The sequence below is a fragment of the Talpa europaea genome, assembly GCF_964194135.1.
Source record: "Talpa europaea genome assembly, chromosome: 3".
Classification (NCBI taxonomy): Eukaryota; Metazoa; Chordata; class Mammalia; order Eulipotyphla; family Talpidae; genus Talpa; species Talpa europaea.
In genome coordinates this window covers 148,811,542-148,830,350 of record NC_140069.1, presented here as the reverse complement: position 1 = coordinate 148,830,350, position 18,809 = coordinate 148,811,542, and the positions used below count along the sequence as shown (strand labels likewise).

Below are 18,809 nucleotides of genomic sequence, written 5' to 3'. Positions count from 1 at the left end.
GGGGCAGGAAGACGCCCAGGCCCTTCGCTCCCCGAGCATCCACCAGCCCCAGGGCGGTCGGCCCCCCAAGGACGCACTCACCACTTTAAGCTCCGGCACCGAGCGGCTCAGGGTCCACTCCTGGCTGTTGACAAATGAGTCTGCGGGAGAGAATGGGCCTGTCAGGACCGGGTGGCACCCACACCGGCACTGCCCACCTCCCGCTGTCTCCTGGGGGGCAGTGCCACGCAGTGGGGACCCCAGCCCCCCTAGATCCTGGAGGACAGAGGCCAATTCTTTCAGGCTCTGAGGGGTGCGGGCTCAGATGCCCTAGCCTGGACCTGGGTCCCTCCTCTTCTGACTGCGCCTGCCAAACACGTGTCCCCACCTGAGCCACCTAGTACCCAGACACCAGGCACAGGTCAGCGGCCACCCCAGCAGGTCTCAGCCCAGACCTATGCCCGGCTGGGCACTTGGCAGCTGGGCAGGGGGACAGCCTCCTGCGACGACGAGTAGGGACAGCTCCCCCAGGCAGGGTGGGGCCACCCACTGCATTCCTGGCCAGGGTGAAGAGGGAGGGGCCCCACCTGGCCCTGCTCTGTGAGGGGCGGGGCGACTGGGAGCCGGGGACTCCGCCCAGCCTCCCCCCAAGCCCCTCCTCGGGAGGCCTGCACCCCGTCTGTCCCAAGGCCCCGCCTCCGGGGTCCCTGCCCAGGCTCCAGTCTCGGCATCAGGCCGGCCCCGCCCGGCTCTGGCAGTGTCCCAGGGAAGGGGTGTCTCCAGCGTCCCAGCGACCCCGTGGCCGGCCCCCTCGCCTTTAGCCTCTGGGTGGGAGTGGACATCCGCCGCCAGCATCCGGGCAGCTGGCCTGGGCCTCTCGGGCCGGCGTGACCGCTCGAAGCAGTCGCGGGAGCGGGGCCCCAAGCAGCCCCCCGCTCGGCTGCAGAGGCAGCCAGAGGGGCGCCCCGGCCGCAGCAAGAAACGTGCTCGGGGCCCCGCGGCCCCCACGGCCCTGCCACTGCCAAGGGAGAGGGAGGCCCCGGGGCCCGGGCCGGCGTCCCAGCGCGCGGCGGGTCGGGCTGGGCCCGGGCGGCTCCCCTCGGGGCCCCGCCGCCCCGGCCCCCGGCCGCGCGCACCCCCCTCTCCCCGGTGGGCCCGGCTTCGCGACCCTTACCGCGGGGCGCGCCCAGGAGCCCGGGGGCCGCGGCGGCGCGGCGGCTCCACAGCGGCGCGGGGGGCGCGGGGGGCGCGGGGGGCGCGCGGCGGCGGAAGCGGCTGGCCAGCAGCGCCCAGAGGCCGGCGGCGCGCGGGCGGGCGGGCGCGGGCGCGGGGCGCGGGCCGCCGAGGGCGCCCAGGGCGGCGGCGTCGCCGTCGCTGCGGGTGCGCGCGCGGGGCAGCGGCCCGGACTCGGCGCGCCGGAGCTCCTGGCCGCGGCGCAGGCGGAAGCTGAAGCTCTTCCGCAGCGCCTGGAGGCCGCGCCGCGCGCTCGGGGCGCCGCGCAGCCCGGGCCAGCGCTGGCTGCTCCAGGGCGCGGCGCCGCGCAGGAGCCCCGCGCTGCCCGCGCGGCCCAGGCCCGCGGCCTCCGCGTCGGCCGCCAGCTCCAGGCGGTTCACCTCCAGGAACGTCATGCTGGTGGGGCGCGGCCGCGCGGCCGGGGCGCCCCGGGGCGGGCTGCGGCGGGCGGGCGCGGGGGGCGCGGGGGGCGCGGGGCCGGGCGCGCCGCGGCGGCCCGGGCGCGGGCGCAGCAGGCCGAGCAGCAGGCCGCGGGCGCCGGAGGGCGGCGGGCCCGGGCCGCCCGAGCACACGCTCCGCGGCCGCGCCGGCTGCTCGCGCGCGGCGCACAGGGCGGCCTGCAGGGCGGCGGCGGCGCGGTCGGCCGGGGCGCCGCGCAGGTCCAGCGAGTCGCAGACGCTGAGGGCGCGGCGGCAGGCGGCGGGCCGCTCCCGGCTGCAGCTGTCCCCCGGCGGCCGGCCCCGCTCCATGCTCAGGGCCGGCGGGCCGGGGCCAGGCCCATGGCGAGGGGCGCGCGGCGGGGCCCGGGCCGGGGCCGCGGCCGGGGCGCACGGACCTCCGGCCTCTGGGCACCTGGCGTCGGCCGGCCGAGCGCCGCGGCTCCTCCGCCTCGCAGCCGGCAAGTCCAGACCTGGCGGGGCCGGGCGCCAGCCCAGCAGTTGAGAAAGGCGGCAAGCCCGGCCTGGAACACCCCGGAACGGCGGCGGGGAGCCGGCCTGCCGGGGCAGCCCCCGGAGCCCTCGGAAAACAGGAAATTCCAGCCCAGGGCTCCTCCTCGGATGGGGCAGGCAGGTGAGCAGCCGTCATTAAAGGCAGGCCGGGTAAATAGCAGTCCTCAGCGCAGCACCTCGGGGCCCCGCTTTGGAGGAAAGGGGGCCATCCGCGCTTTCTCCGGAGGAAGAGCCGCGGGAAGGCGACGCGGGTCGGGAAGGCTGCTCGCCCCAAAGGAGGCCTCGGCCGCGGAGACCCCTGGACTCAGTCTCCTTATCCGGAGACTGGGGACCCCGAGGAGGGCGACCCGTTGAGTTGCAGGCCCCGCGTTCCGAGGCGGGGAGCCGAGACGCTGACTTGCTGGCGCTCCCGCCGGCTCTTCTGCCCGTGGCTGGACGCGTCCGGGCGGCTGTGAAATGCGGGCGGCCGAAATCCAAAAGGTGACTCTGGGCCATTCAGCCCTGGCGACACAGCTGAGTCCCCGGAGGTCCACTGGGTCTCGCCTCCCGTCCAGAAGTGGGCAGCGAGCAGAGGACGGCGCTGGCCCGCAGCGCTGGCCCCCGGCTCCAGAAGGCTGCTCCGGGCTTGTTAAGAGCAGGGCCCAGCCCGCTCTGGGCAGGGCGGGGAGTGGCCCCGCAGTGCCTTCCCCTGCGTTCAACAGCAGCCCCGTCTCTCCCAGGCCCTGGAGTGGAGCCAGCTCACCGGTCTACAGAGCCCCGGGCTGAGCAGGAGAAACCAGTTCAGGTGGGAGGACGAGGGGCTTGCAGGGCCCTGCAAAGCCAGTGCTCCCAGGCGCCCTCGCCCTCCCCTCCGCGCGCCCCGGCTCCCAGCGTCCCCCTCAGCCTTAGAATTCCACAGCACCAGTCAGAAGCCAAGTGCAGATAAAAGCGGCGCATTCCTGAGGGGCTGGGGTGGGGAATGCCTGGGGAAGGCAGGGCCCGGGTAGGTGCTCCGCAGAACCTGGCCGGAAACTCCCAAGTCCCGGGCTGGAGCTGCAGCCCGGAGATCCCCTGGGTGAGTCCATGTTCTCTTGGGGGGACCTCTTCCTCTCAGGACAGGGCCCCCACGTAACAGCCAGGATGCTTCAGGTGACAGGACAAGCCCCATCCTGACTCCAGTGTCCCACACTCAACTTCCGTCAGCATGTCTGTCTGTCCAGCCCACACACAGGGAGTTACCCCTCCCTCAAATAACCAGGCTGCTCATCCACAAAGCCTCCCCCCAGGGCAGCCACTGCGGGGACCAGGGGAGGAGGGACCGGGTGCCCCGGGAGGGGGTGGGCTGCTTTGGAACCCAACTAACTGGCTCTGTCAGTGGGAAACAGGGTGGGGTAGGAGGGGCAAGGCCCCCAGCTGCACACACAATACATGTGCACACGTGTGCACACCCCTACACGTATGCACACAGGCTTAGGCAGCCCGGGGGTTCAAGGCCTCCTGTGCTCAGGGGACGCAGCGGGGCCCACTGCCCCACGCATCACGCAGGCTAATGGCCTGCGGGGTCAGTTCCAGATGGGGGCCAACTTCTGCTTCCTCCCCGCTGCCTCCTTCCTACTCCGTCTCAGAACCCCTCCTGACCCAAGAAAGGGGACCAGGGCACGCCTGTCCGGCAGCGTCCGGCAAGGTATGGAGCCAGTGGGAGAGCCCAGAAAGGCGCCCGCCAGCGAGTCCCACGAGCAGCTCCTGGCGGGATGGCAGCGCGGGCAGGGGCGAGCCTCCACCCGGCAAGGCACGGCCCTCCTTCCCACGGTGCCAGTCCCACAAAGCTCCAGGCTCGCCCCGTGGACAGGACCGGCACCCCACAAAACTCCCCGGTGCCAGTTCTGCCTCTCAAGCACCAGGCTTAGGGCTGAAGGACCCCACGGATGCTGGGAGGTGAAGACGCAAGCTCGGTGTGGGTGAGGACGGACGTGCTGCCCCAGGCCGCTGCTCTGCGCTCTGCTTCTGGGGCGGCCCCTCAGCCGTGGCCAGGCCTGGCCCCGGCCCACGCCCGCGCCGGGCACAGACCGGTGGGAGGGTGGGTGGCCGCAGGGGCTCTGCCCAGGAAGTGGACACCGAATGCGAGACAGTGTCTGGGTGTGGGGGACACACCGCTGCCCGCACGGGGTGCCCCCGCTGAAGAAGCCATCGGCCTGCACTGAGGACGCCGCGGTGGGGGAGGAAAGGGCCGCCTCCGCCAGGGGACCCTGCCAGGGGACCCCGAGGAACTCCACCTCGTTCTCCACTCAAATATTTGCTGGTTGATTCACTGATAAGTGCCCGGGTGTGCCCAGCTGAGGGGACGCACCCCAGGGGAGCTCGGAGATAAGGAGGTGCAAATGTCGGGCGGAAAGCCAAGGTGGCCTGTGGGGCACCCGGGGCCGGCTTCTGCCTCCCCCAGCGCTGGGCTGGGGCAGCGCCGGGTCCAATGCGGTCTGCCTCCTCTTGTCCACAGGGTGGCAGCAAAGCATCTCCCTGCAGCTGAGGGCGCCCACCGCATGGTGGGAAGCGGGGGACCCCAGCCAAGATGGATGGAGGTGGCCATGCCACAGGCCCAAGGGCGAGGCGGGGATCCCCTCAGAGCTGCTGAGGCCAGACAGTCCCTGGCAAACTGTCCCCTGCACTGGTCTCTGGATTGGGGATTGGGAAGTCCTTGGAGAAAGGGGGTGACTCTGGGCTGCCTCCCAGTTTTTTTCAGGGCGTCCCCGACCTTCCCACTCACACTGTGACCTGAGGCCGCTTCAAGTTTCGGGAGTTGTCCCCAAGACAGCAGGAGACACAGCAGGGAAGGCCCAGATTTCATCCCACAACCCTCCACCCCAGTGTTCTCCACTAGGACAAAGGGCACAGCCTAGAACCTTCTAGGGGAAACCCCCCACAACACTCTCCAACCTGTGGTCAGCACAGTGGGCTCCACCCACCCCCACCCAGAGGTGGGGGTGGGGGGGCCAAGCACATCCCAGGGCCACCCTCCAGCTTCCCTCCTGGCGCAGTTCCAGCAAGCTCCATGCTCCGGCCCAGTGCCCTGGTGCTCGCTCCCAGCAGCCTCTTCACTCGCTCCGCCGGCCTCCTCCACCAGGGGGAGGGCTCGTGCCTGCTGGTCCTGCAGCTGCCATGAAGGTCGCGCTTCTGCGGAGGCTGCCCTCGCCTCCCAGGGCCCATCTGGCCAACTCGCCCATCTAGCACACCACCCTGGGGTGCTCTTCTCCGCCCCTCGGGGGCTCCTCTGGAGTGTCTGATGGTTCCCACCAGAACCCGGCGGGCGTGAGGGAGTGGGGGGTTCTTTGGGTGGATGCATGGACGAGTGAGTGAATGAATGAATGAGTGAATGACGGTGTCTGCTGGGCACGCACTCTGCCCTGGGCTTTCTTCTCCGTGGAGGAGGTGGCAGGCTCCTCAGAGGCGGTGGCTGGCTGGGTGAGTCTCGGAACAAAATCACAGGCCAGCGTGTGTGCACAGACCAGTGCTAAGGGGCCGGGCGGTGGGGCAGGACACGTCCTGGAGTTGAGTGGGGATCACGCGGCCTTCGCACCTCCAAGGGGGGCCAGCTGGCCTCCCCCTCCCCCTGGGCCTCCGTTCCAGCTGGCACGCCCAGACTAGCCCTCACCCCTCTGGTCCAGCACAAGCTGGACGGAGACTGTGGGGTGGCGGTGAGTCCCGGCGTGGCTGCTGGACACAGGTGGCAGCGGAAGGAGCCAGAGTGGAATAAGCCAGCACCCGCTCTCGTCACTGGGCTCCGGTGGGCAGCCCAGCAGCTCTGCGTGGGCACCGTCGCCGGCCTCATCTCTGTCCCAGAATCTCTGTCCAGGGACCTGGATGCAGCCCTCGCACGTCCATCTTTCTCCAGAGCGTGGATGACGCTGTGAGGCTGGGCTGTGCGCCCGCGTCCACACGGGGCCTGATGTGGTATCCGCGAGCTCGCAGATGTCATTCGCTGAGATGAGGTCACACCGGAGTAGGGTGGGCCTTGGGCTTCGGCCCCCGGCCCCGAGGGACTCCAGGAAGAGGAAACTGGCCATAGGGTGGACGCCACAGGAGAGAGAAGACGGTGGCCACGACCTGCCCCCGCCCAGCCGGCTCCCTGGCCTCTGGCTTCCCGCCAGAGCTGTGAGAATAAATCTGCATCCTAACCCCACGCACCCCGTCGTGCACGCGGTTGGGAGCTCCAAGGGGACGGTCTCCAGGGCTGGCAGGGCTGACCCCACTGCCTGACCCTCCCCGGCCTCGAGGAGTGAGGGGCTCTGCCCCCTCACCAGTGTCCCCTGTGGGAGGGGTCAAAGGAAGGGCAGCAAAGGTGGGCGGTCACCTCAGCCCTGAAGTGACCTCTAGCACCACTCAGCTGCCAGAGCAGTTTCTGCTTGTCTGAAGGCCGCCTGGAAAGCCCTACCTACACCCCGACTCCAGCCCCCCTCTAAACTCCGGCAGGAGCCTGGACAGACACTGCTCGCTGCCCAGACCCACCCCTGGGGCCACAGGTTCTGTTCGTCACTCGGCCGCCAGGACCCGCTGGACACGGCGCGTGGCTTCACCTCCAGGGTGGCTCCTCAGATGCACTGACTGGACAACCCTCCTTGCCACCGGCCGGACGGCCTCTAGTGGGCACTGTCTTGTGTTTACAAAAGCAAGGAGCTAACGAAGGAACAAGGGGCGAAAGTTTACGAAGAATCAGCTCGTTGTGCTCCAAGAGGGGGTCGCCCCGGCTCCCCGCAGCGTGTCCAGGAAATTGGCCTGAGGGTCACCGGGCACACTCAGGCCATTGAGTCTCAGGGAGAAGCATCTGAAGGGCCTGCTTTCCAGCACACATTTTGAAAGTGGGCAGGTAACTTCCCGTGGGGGGGAGTAGGGAGCTGGGGCTCCGCCCATTCCCAAGGCCAAGCCCACCCACCGCCCCACACCCGGGAGCCTGAGGGGAGGCTGCCCCGTCCTCCCCATCCAGAGACTCTTCCCTGTGCCCCACGCAGTCCCTGGGGCCTCCCAGGCCTCCTTCCCCACCCAAACTCATCTTGTCTCTAGCCAGCCCTCACCTGCCGGGCTGGGCTCTGAGCACAGGCAGGAGGGCAGGCATGGGCCCTGGCAGCTCTGACCCGCCTCCGGCCAGGTCCCCTTCAGTGCTCTGTCCACGCAAGGCAGCAGCCACCAGGGCACCTGTTAGTTAGACACTAACTGGACACTCCACGGAGAGCACGCTGAGCCCCAGACACGGCAGCTTGCCCGGGGCTGCCCGCTGAGGAGGCCGAGCTGGCCCCATGCCCTGGGGCCTCGCCAGCCCTGGCCTTGGCTCGTGCCTCGGCCAGTCCTCTGCAGACACAGGCCAAGCCCAGCCCCACCAGCCGGCGGCCGCGTCCATTCCATTCCCCCTACCTTGGGCCTTCCTACCAGGCACCCCGGCCTGGGCTCCTCTCACCCACTGTCCCCACCTCCGGCCCTCCCAGCCTTGGGTCAAAAAGGGGGAGACACTACAAGCTCCCCCACCCCGGAGACCCTGTACCCACAAAGGAGGAAGCAGAACAACAGTTGCTGTGACAGCAAAAGGGGAGCCCCTGGGGCTGTCACGCCACGTAGCCAGAGGCGCGAGGCCGTCAGCATAGTGGGGAGCACAGGAGCCCACCCCTTGAACCACAGGTCCCACGGGCTGTGGAACCCCAGGGCCCTGGCGCCATGAGGAACAGACCCCCCACACACATACACTGAGTCCCTTGCCACCACCCAGCTCTGCCTGACCTTGGTGAGGCCAAGCATGGCCCTGGTCTGCATAGGACTGGCACGGGGCTACCGGCTAAGTCGTAACGGGGCCGAAGATACCCCAAAAATGCATCGGGCTCGACGGCACAGTTCTCCTCCTAAGCACACCTGAGTGTCCTGCACCAGAGCCACGGACCCGGTACCAGCCTCACCCCAGCAGCAGCTGGTTCTAATTAACACTCCCCTCACCTGTGCCCAGACTCACCCCAGCCAGCCTGGTCCACCCCAGCACCAGGCCTGGTGGCCGGTGCCCACGTGCGACCCACAGGGGGACATCAAGGAAGGTGCTCCGTGGCTGACCCAGGGGCCCCCAGCTGCGTGGCCCCTGCTGTCCTCCAGGGCCTCTGTGTGGAGCTGGGAGGACAAGCCACAGAGGAGGCCGCGCCAGGAGGCGACCGCAGCAGAGAACAAGGCTCATCGGGTTATGGATTTGCTCAGGAAACGTAAAGATCCCCGACAGCAAACACCGGTACAGTCCAGGAAAACGTAATCAAAGGGAAAGCAACACCTGCGAGGCGGCTACGTCCACCGACACAGGTGCGCGGCCACCAGCCCCGAGGACCAGCCCCCCACCCCACCCCGGGGACAGACGTGCAGACAGACCAGTGGCCCGCCCGGCCCAGCAGGCTAGGGACGAAAGCCCTGCCCCCTGGCGCCCCCCCACACCCCCAGACACAGGGGATCCCAGAGACCGGGACACCAGGGAAAGGTCGGGGTCCAGCGGTCCCCTGAAGGGAGTCAACACCCAACGTCCAGCCTCATGGAGCTGGGAAGGAAGTGGGGGCCCTGAGGGTGCTGCATGGCGCCCCCATTTCAAGCGTGCTGGATTCTCTACCCGGCAAGGGCAGCGGCTCTCACCATCATTTCCCCAAAAGCAAGACGGAAGGAAGAGCGTGGACGTGGGAAGCGGGGGAAGGACATGGTCACAGGAAGGTCCCGGGGGCGGGGGCGGCCACCTGGCTTGTCCCCGCTTCCCTGTTTCCTGACGTCTTTGGGGCAGCCCTTCCACAAGCAGCCTGCTCCCCGCGGGCAGGGTGGGTGAGGGGTGAGCGGTTTGGGGGCACGAGAGACGGGCAGCCCCTCTCCCCGCTCTTCAAAGGTTCGTTTGGGGCATCCAACCACGTTCACAACACGCTCAGACACTGCTCGTGGCCCCCTCCCCGCTTCCCTTTCCTGCACTCAGAAGCTTCCAGAATGCGTCCACTCCCGTCCGCACCTCCATGGGACCTGGCCTTCAGCAGCTCACCCCGCCCCCAGCGGCCGTGGCTCCGGCTCACTCTGTCTGACGTTTGTTTACATTTATTTTCTCACTCCAAGACCTGGGATGTCCCCCCGCCACCCTTTGCGCCCCGAGCCCTCCTCCCGGCCCCTGCGAGGAGCCTCACTCCTGGGCTCTCAGGGTCCGCAGGTGCAGGGTTTGCCCCGTCCCGACGGAATTCACTGGGCTCGGCCCCTCGGGCGCTTCGGCGCGGCTGGGAACCCCGGGCCCCGCAACAGCAGGACAGTGTGTCCGAGGGCCGGGGACAGCTGCACGCGCGCGGGTCGGGCGGGGAGCCGAGTGGCTCTTCCCGGGGGCGTGAGGGCACCTGTGGCCAGAGGCGCCAGGGCTGGCCCCCACCCTCCCCCGGGGGGCCTGCTCTTTGCCCATGTGTGGCTGGGGCTTGAAAATCTTTTTCTTTTTTAATTATTTCTCTTTAATCACAGCACCGCTGACATCCTGGTTAGCGTCCTGACAGCACGGGATGGCTCCCCTCGTGTGGCCGCCGTCCCCCTCCACTGTCCACGGTGCTCTCCCCCCTTCGCACTTGCCTCAAGTCTGCAGGCTTTAATGTTTGTCCTCATTTGACCCTTTGACCCTGACCCTGAGGTCACAGGTGACACCATCCTGTATTTACCCTCCTTCTGCTGGCTCAGCCCTCGCAGCTCCACCCACGTGGCCACAGAAGGCCTGAGTTTGTCTTTTTGATGGCCGAGGAGTGCTCCCCTGTGTGTGCAGACCGATCTGCATAAGAAGTTTCTTACAAAAAGCTTTTATGGCACACAGCACATCCATAAATTCTCACACAATTGTCCTTTGAGGTGGGCCTTATAGTTTCGTTGTTGCTGTTTTTCCTTCTTCGGAAAACTTTTAACAGTAGAAAGCGCCTGCCAATTATTTAAAGGAACCGTGCAAAATTAAGAGAATTTTCTTTTTGTCCGTAATCTTTTAGGAAAGTTAGATGTTGTATCTGAGAGCCCGCGATTGGCTTCCTTTGGATGATGATAATCAGGCCTAACGCAAGCAAGCAAAGCACTTTTTCGGAGGTATAATTGGGAAAAAACAGACTTCTAGAAACTTCTGTATAAAAATCAACATCTGAATTGTTTATGAATATGCGCTTATGGGAATGTTTGTACTTGTTATAAAACTTCTGAATGCAATTCCCAAAATAGTTCTTCTGCTTACCTCAGATAAAAACAAGTGTGGCTAGAAACACCGTCGTTAATAAATTAATAGCAGAGGGCCTCCCCTGGTGGCGCAGAGGTTGAGCGCTGGGCTGCAAAGCTGCCCACAGGCTCTCCAGCGCCAGTTCGATCCCCGGCTGCCAGCGAGGGTCCCACATGGTGCGACAGACCTCTCCTGCTGCGCCCGCTGCTCCCCTCAGCAGTGTATTTCGTCAGTCTGCCTGTTCTGTTCCCCGCTCTGGCTCTGGTGAATTCTCTCGCCCTCCCGCGCTTCTGACTGTACCCAGTGCTTGTATAAATAAATAAACAAACAAACAAACAAACAAATCTACCTTAAAAAAAAAAAATCTTTTCCTTAATGGTTTGTGGGATTCTCTGCAGGACAGGCGTGTGGACCCTGTCCTGGCAGAGCAAGCAAATTCAATCTGTTCAACAGAAATGTTGAATTAAATCTGCTAACTGTGAGATGGATGACCTGAACAATAGTAGCAAAAAAATCCACGAGACGAGAGCCTTACAGAGGTGGCGCGTGGGGACGGCGCTCTCCTGGACAGAGGAGTGTCAGCCAGGCCTTGCAGAGGGGACGTCAGGAGGTGGAGAGGCTCCACGTGGGGACCCCAGGGTCACCGAGTAGGCAGGGGTCCCTGAGGCACCATTGGGGGTTGCTGGGAGCAATTTATCTCCACAGCAGCCGCCTCCCCTGCAGGTTATTACATATTACAAAGGGGTAGGATAGGGGATGGACCCTCCAGATGGGGAGACCAGGTAGTTACCCCCTTAACACCACAGAAAGCAGAGCCCCATGGGGCCTGATGGGAGGAATTCCTGTGAGTGGTGGGACTTCCCAGTCTTCAGGCCTCACTCAGGGTCAAGGGCTGCCCCAGGGCCAGGAGGCTACTAAGGCCCAGCGGCCAGCACGTCTCAAGCCAGAGCAGGGCCCTGCAGGAGGCCTGGCCGCTGTCCTGAGCTGTGCGACCGGGAGAGGGTCACGACGGGCCCCGTTCCACCCCGATACCAAGACACGGGGGGCAACTGAGGACCCCTGGTTAGGGGTGAGCAGTGGAGGGGTGAGGGCTGTGGCCGTATGACCTGTGAGAGAACGTGCCTGTTTGGAGGACGGCTGGCAGGACTCGCCCCAGACTGCTGGGGGGCTCAGGCAGTGCTGACCGCATCCTGCGTGCCTGAGAAGGTGATGGCCCAGGCTAGCGGGCCTCAGAGGCTGGCAGGGTGGGTCCGCTGGGCCCATCTGCAGAGTCTGGGCTTCCTGCTGACCGGAGATGACCCCACTCCCAGATTAGACAGTGTCCGTCTCGCCGCTCTTCTGTCTGAAAGGCTTTCGCTTTCCCTGGGCCTGGTACAGGCTTGGTCCTGGCTTTGCACCTCTGCCAGGTGAACTGGCACCCACAGGCTCATTCTCTGGGCCTCAGTTTCCTCCCCTGCAAACTGGGGCCACCCTGCAGGGACCGCCCCAGAACCACAGGAGCCCCTCACCGTCAGGAAGCATCTGTGGGTGCTCAGCCCCTTCTACCCGAGATACCAGATCTGATCCCGCCACCCCGCGCTCAGAACCCCGCGCCGCCTGTCACCGTCAGAGCTGTCAATCTTGTGACATCTGCAGCACACAGAGCTGGGTGGTGGGGTGGCTCGTGTGCACAGTTTAAAAACACACGGCGCCGGCAATTTTCATAATAAAATCACTACTTGGTACAACAGTGTCTGGCGGCGGCTCTCACGCAGCTCTGGAGCCGGGTCACCCTTAGAAGCCCGCCAGGGGTGCGCGCTTAGCGGTGACAGAGGCCCTGGGACCTGTTCCGTGGTCCCCAGCAGAAGCCACACCGCCTGGGCCTGCCCAGCCAGGGCAGCTCGGATCTTCCCCTGCTGTGGCAGAAGAAAATCTGGTGTCGCAGCGGGTTGAGCGCAGTGCTGTGAAGCTGTCTGAGGCTTCTGCAGCACAGGTTCGATCCTGGCCGGCTGCGGAGATACCCACATGGCGCGGCAGACCTCTCCACCTCGTCCGCTGCTCCCCTCAGCAGTGTATTTCAGTAGATCTGCCTGCTCTGCTCCCCACTCTGTCTCTGGTGAATCCGTTCACCCTCCTGCGCCTCTGGCCTGTACCCCGGTTCTTGTATAAATAAACAAATCTTTAAAAAAACGAAAAACAAAATCTTGCCCTGCCCTCGATCAAGTTTTAGAGGCGCCCTGGAAAGATAAGGTTTGTGGTGTGCAGCAGCCAGTCTGGTTGTGACCCCTGCCCCACGTCAAGAATTTAGAGGGGCCTCACCTTTCTCTGCTGCCACCTCCACCACCCTCATCCCAGCCCCACACCAGTCACAGCTCCCTGGCACACACCTGGCAAACAACTGATACACACCTGGCACACCCAGCCCACCCTCGCTCACTCACAGGACAAGAAGGCGGGAAACAAATGGTCTCTTACAGCTGAGGGAAGCGATTCATTCCAGGGCCCAGGGTCCCCGCCCCTCTGAGTTTCCACCCCCCCAGAAGACTCCTCGGGCAGAGGTCAACCCTTGCTGGCTCAGGGTGTGCCTCAGCTGAGCGGGGCGGGGCCTGTGCCTCCCATGGCTGCAGCAACAGAAGCAGGGCAACCAGGGCCTCGAGCATCCTGCCCTCCCCTGCTCCCGGTGCCCGTAAGACACTCAAGAGGGAGGCCCAAGTGGGCCCACCCTGGATCCCTGTCCACACTCCCCCACAGCAAGGACACAGGCTTCCGAAAGGGGACCCTCGCCCCCATAGCCGCCAGGGACCTTGCCCTCAGGGCCTGATGGCTGCGGCCACCTGCCTGGTGCTCCTGTGCCCTGGGGCCCACCTGTCGGGCAGCACCAAGGCTGGGCCAGTGCCAGTGGGCCCGGGGCTGGGGGCAGATGCAGGGAGGCTCCCGGTGGCTGGTCAGGCATTACCTATCAGGCCAGTCCCTGCCTGGCCTTCCCACCGCTGGCTCTGACTCCACATCCCGAGGGGAGCTTCAGGTATAGCAGACACCAGCTGAGACAAAAGTGGGGGCTGCTCCGGCCCAAAGGGCCTGGCCAGGGGAGGCTGGGCCTGAGGGGGACACGTCTGTCGGTGCCTCAGTGGGACTCTTTTCTCACAGGGTAAGGGCAGTAACACCCCCTTTGAGGCTGCGGTGTGGCCAGGCCATGGGGAGGAGCCAGGGCCCGAGGGTCACTGCGGACCAGAAGCCAGGCTCCGGGGTGAGGGGAGAACCTGCTGGCTCAGGTTCTGGCTGGGCCCCCACGGTGACAGGCTGGAGGACAAGCACCACAGATGAGGCCTGTCTCCGCAGCTGGCTGAGGGGCTGCACGGTCCTGCCAAGGGCTGCCCAGTCCAGGGCCCCCGGGCTCCCTGCTGGCTGCCAGGGCAATGGGCCGAGCCCTTCCCGCCCATACCCAGGGTGGGTGTCCAGGGCCCCACGCTGGCTGCTACAGCAGGTAGCGTTCCTGGGCTTGGTCCACCATGACCTCCTCCCTGAGCAGGACAGGGGATCCCCAGTTCACAGCGCAGCGGGGGCTGAGAGAGAGCGGGGATGCAGTCGCAGCCACAGCTCTCTAAGAGGAAGTGTAGAGTCCACAGTGTAGGTGCCACGGCGCACCTGCAAGCTAAGGATGCACAGAAGCTAAGGATAAAGCACAAACACAAATGCCTTGAAAATGCAGCCCCCGCCTGAAATGCAGGGAGGGGGCCCCCCGGAACACCATGACCTTGGCTGGGGGTGCCCAGCACCTCTACTGTGGGCCACAGTGGCGGAGGGGTGAGCACCTGGGAGAGGGCCGGCCCAGCCACTCAACTGTGACCTTGAACCCTGGGGTCTCCCTCCACCCTCTCTGGCTCTGCAAAGTGAGGGCGGCGCCTGCGGTCTCGGGAGGATGCCCAGCACGGCAGGCAGGAGGGTGGTGAGGCCACGGCCAGGGAGGCCGTCACACCGCGCTGTCAGGGGCTGGGCGGCTCCGCTGAGCCTGGACAGGCCCCGCTGGCGCTCCATAACTCGTGGGCGAGCCCGAGGAGACGGAAGGAGCTGGGAGCCCACGTTTCCTGCCTGCCTTTCTTCCTCTCACCCTAACTCAGGATTATCCTCCGGCTGGCGACGGAGGGGTAAGGAGGGAGGGTTGAAGAGGGAGGGGCGGGGACAGACCCCGAGCAGCAGCCATGTGGGGCGAACCACCAACGGAAATGGCATGAGCCACACTGAGGCCTGTGGCCAACCCACCAAGATGCAGACTCGGGGTTCATGACACAGCCCCCCCAGATACACGCACTCTTGTCCACCTTGCAGGGGCGGGGTCTGGCCTGCCTGGCTGCCCACCTGGCCTCCTTGGTCAGCACTGTGTGACTGGGCTCCATACGTGAACCCCTTGATATTAACCAGCTCGGGACCAAACCCTCACAACAGAGGCTGCACGCCCAGGTTCTAAGAAAACAGACAAAAAGCTGCTGTGAACTCAGCAGCACCTGTAAGCAGATCTGTCTCCTGTCAATCACCACAGCCTCAGCGGGCACTCAAGACGTGGCGCTTGTTAAATGAATGAATGAAAGATGGCAGGGCATGTATGAAAGGCACATTATTCTACAATCTTAAGTACTTTAAAAAAGGTGAAACAAAAAGGACATGGGTTCAGTTTTGATCAAAAAGCATCTTTTGTTATTGGCTAAAATGAAAGCTGTTCTTCTGACGGCAGCCACGGGCCACCCATGCTGCCCAGCACCGGAAACACGGCCAGTCTGGGAGGAGAGGCTCGTTGGACGTGAGAGAAAGAACTGGAAGACTCAGTACAAAACAAAGCATAAAACAGCTCACTGACGATTTTCTCTTGCTAGCACGCCACGATAATATTCCAGATATACTAGATTAAATAAAATACGCTGTAACAGTTAACTTTGTTGGACCTCCCTGGTGGTGCAGAGTTAAAATCTCAGCGCTATCAAGCTAGCGGCAGCCACTGCAGCACGAGTTCACTCCACAGCAGTGTATTTCAGCAGCAGACCTCTCCTGTCTCCCCGCCGCTCCCCTCAGCAGGGTATTTCAGTGGATCCACCTGTTCTGCTTCCCACTCTGTCTCTAGGGGGTCCTCTCACCCCCGCCCCTGCACCGCTGGCCCACACCCCAGCTCTTGTATGCATAAATAAATAAACCTTCAAAAAAATAGTCAACTTCTTCTTTTTTGACTATCTTAACAAGACGACTTGAAAATTCCAATGTGCGCAGGACTCACCTACACAGCCGCTGACTTAGAGGCAGTGCTTGAAGCAACAGTCACATCCAGGCAGCGCTGGCAGCCAGAATGCTGCTCAGGGCAAGCCCAAGTCCGAGGCCGCACTGGCAGCTGGAACCTCAGACAACGACTGACTTGGACGGCTCCCCAGAGCCTGCCAGGCAATGCCAGCTCACCCCAAACTCTGCGGCGATGCCAGCTCACCCCAAACTGTAGCTCCAGGCTGCCCGCCCACTGGCTGGGGTTCAGGGAATGATGCTGGCAGAGCTGGAGCTGTGGGCACCTGTGCCAGGCACTCACACGCCCTTGCGTACTCCTCACCACCGCCGTCACGCAGTATCATGCACGGCAGACAGAGCTGCCCCTCCCCAGCACCCAGGCGGGATGGTGATAGTCCAACAGCCTTGCACCCGCTGACTTCCTTCCCTGCACACCCCACTGAGAACTGGGGGCTCAGTGCTTCGTTTTAGCAAGGAGGAAGCTGTGGCACAGAGACGTGCAGGAGCCTACGAGGTCGCACAGCCAATAAGTGGCGGGTCCGGGGTCCTCCCTGGTGGCGCAAGGGGTTAAGCACAGCACTATGAAGCTATCCACAGCCTCTGCAGCACAAATTCGATCCCTGGCCTACCACGGAGCAACCCACATGGCGCAGCAGACCTCTCCTGTCTCGCCTGCTGTTCCCCTCAGCAGTGTCTTTCAGTAGATGTGCCTGTTCTGCTCCCCACTCTGTCTCTGGTGAATCCTCTCACCCCCTGCACCTCTGGCCTGTATGCATAAACAAATAAATCTTAAAAAAAAAAAAAAAAAAAGTGGCGGGTCCGGGACTCAATTCCTGTCCCCTGGCTCCAGAGCCCAGGTCGGAACCACAAGCCCACAGGCTCTGACAGAGGGCATCACCAATGTAGAACCATCCAGAACCACAACCAAGCACAAGGGGCTTTGTGATGACAGAAAGCTGACCCATTTTCACAGCTCTGGCCAGCACAGGCTCGGGGCCTGTTGGACACAAAAGCCCTTGAGACAGGAAGTGTCACTGGGGGGCTGATGCTGGAGGCCCCCAGGAGCTGAGCAGGCGCCCCAGGAGTCCCGCCCCCATGCAACACACACACACACACACACACACACACACACACACGTGCGCGCGCCAGAAGCTGAGACTGGCTGGGCTCCATCCCACTCGCCTGCTTGGGCCCGGAGCTTGCAAGGCACCAAAACATCTAATTAAAAGGCAAAAGAGAAGCTGCCATGGTGGCTGGCACCGGGGCAAGGAGGCGCTCTGGGAAGGGGCGGGAAATACACACTTCACACAAGACCCTAAGAGCACATGCAGGTCAGCCAAGGGGCCAGGGACTGAGGGGTCCCCTTGGCTCAGGGCCCGGAGGGCAGAGACAGCAGCTCATGTCCAGCAAAACAGAAGTGTCCGCTGCAGCAAGCTCCCCACGAGGGTAAGAAAAAGACAACCGGGGCCTCCCTGGTGGTGCAAGGGGTTAAGCACAGCACTGTGAAGCTGCCCGCAGCCCCTGCAGCCCGAGTTCTATCCCCGGCCAGGGAGCAACCCACATGGTGCAGCAGACCTCTCCTGTCTCCCCGCTGCTCCCCTCAGCAGTGTGTTTCAGTCGATCTGCGTGTTCTGCTCCCCACTCTGTCTCTGGTGAATCCTCTCACCTCCCCGCCCCCGCATCTCTGGCCTGTACCCCAGCTCTTGCATGCATAAATAAATAAATCTTAAAAAAAAAAAAAAAAGAGGCCTCCCCGGTGGCGCAGCGGTTGAGCGCTGGCTTGCGAAGCTGCCCGCGGCCTCTGCAAGCGCCGGTTCGATCCCCGGCTGCTCCCCGGCCACCTGAGGAGGGTCCCACATGGCGCGCAGACCTCTCCTGCCGCCCGCTGCTCCCCTCAGCAGTGTACTTCGGTCCTTCTGCCTGCTCTGCTCCCCGCTCTGGCTCTGGTGAATTCTCTCACCCTCCCTCCCGCACTTCTGACTGTACCCAGTGCATGTATAAACAAAAACAAACAAACAAACCAGCAAACAAATAAATAAAGCATGCCTCTATAAAAAAAAAAAAAAAAAAAAAGAACTACTTCCTAGGCAGCTATGAATATTAAAAAAAAAAAAAAAGAAAGAAAAAGAAAAAGATGAACGAACCAAGAAGGAGAGGAAGGAGAGGAACCAAATCAGACAAACACACAGACCGGAAAAAGGCCTTTCCACGTCGGCTCTCACCAGCACGGCCGGCGTCACCCCACTGACCAAACAGAGCGAGAAGTTCACGGCGCTTTATCGTTTTTTCCTTTTTAACCTATGGGAGGGCAGGGGCGCCGGGGAGGGGGGCAGGGAACTGGAGGACTCACCCCAGAAACGGGACCGGCTGCTGGGAAAGCAGTGGGGCAAACGTCCTAAAACAGGCAGCACCCAGCGGGGTCCTCCTCTCCCCGATGTGTCCCCAGGGGACGAAGACCCAGGGGAAGATCCGGGGAGGGAGAAGCCTACGAAGCAGCCGCCCTGCGCTGGGCATCTGAGCCAAAACCACAGCGACCAGCATCCCACATCTCGGCCACCCTAGCACGCCCGGCCTTGGCGCACGTCGGCCAGCCTCCAGGTACACCCCCATCTCAGATGAGGAAACCGAGGCACAGAAATCTCACTCCCCCACCGGACCTTGTGAAGGGCCAGCTGCTAGAGCACCCCAGGCAGCAGGCGGGGGGTGGGGGGGTGCTGGCAGGCTCAGATGCCCCCCAAAGATCAGCCTGTGCTCCCTGGATGGGGTGCTGCAGTCAGAGACGAGAGGGGTGGACCAAATCCCCCTGGGCAGGGTCACCCAGTGGCACAGGTGCAACCGGATGTGGCTCCAGCACACAGGCCAGGGCTGGGGGGCTTGCCACGTCCCCACCGCCTGTCAGTGGCCAGGCAGGAAGCTGCTACAGAGCGGGGGCAAGAGGGGGCCTGATGGGAATCTGGGGGGCCTGGCTCTTCCCAGGGAAGCGCTTTTCCACAAAACGCCCACCGGCACCTGAAGCACCAACCACGTCAAGTCGATGGAGTCGCTGACAGCGGCCACATGCGGGCGGACGCACATCGGAAGCCAGCGGGCCCCTCGGAAGGGGGGCGGGAAGCGGGGTGGTGGGGTACACTCAATCCTACTTCCTCCCGCCTATGAATCTGTTCTAACAAGCAGGCACTCCTTTTGCCATTTAAACTCATTCCGATTTTCTCAGTGTG

The 18,809-nt window shown here is 63.9% G+C and overlaps 1 protein-coding gene across 7 annotated transcripts in view; it reads right to left on the bottom strand.

Annotated features, from left to right (window-relative positions):
- Positions 1-18,809, bottom strand: part of AGAP3 (ArfGAP with GTPase domain, ankyrin repeat and PH domain 3) — a gene marked incomplete at both ends in the record, with an annotated part of 46,861 nt that overhangs the window by 21,940 nt on the left and 6,112 nt on the right. For 6 of the 7 annotated variants that reach the window (XM_084230272.1, XM_084230273.1, XM_084230274.1 and 3 more), the window contains one exon: positions 82-140. In XM_084230272.1, coding sequence (XP_084086398.1) covers positions 82-140 — 59 coding nt within the window. Of the gene's footprint in view, positions 1-81; positions 141-1,153; positions 1,962-18,809 lie in introns of those variants that run through there. The other variant, XM_084230276.1, reaches the window with a different exon arrangement.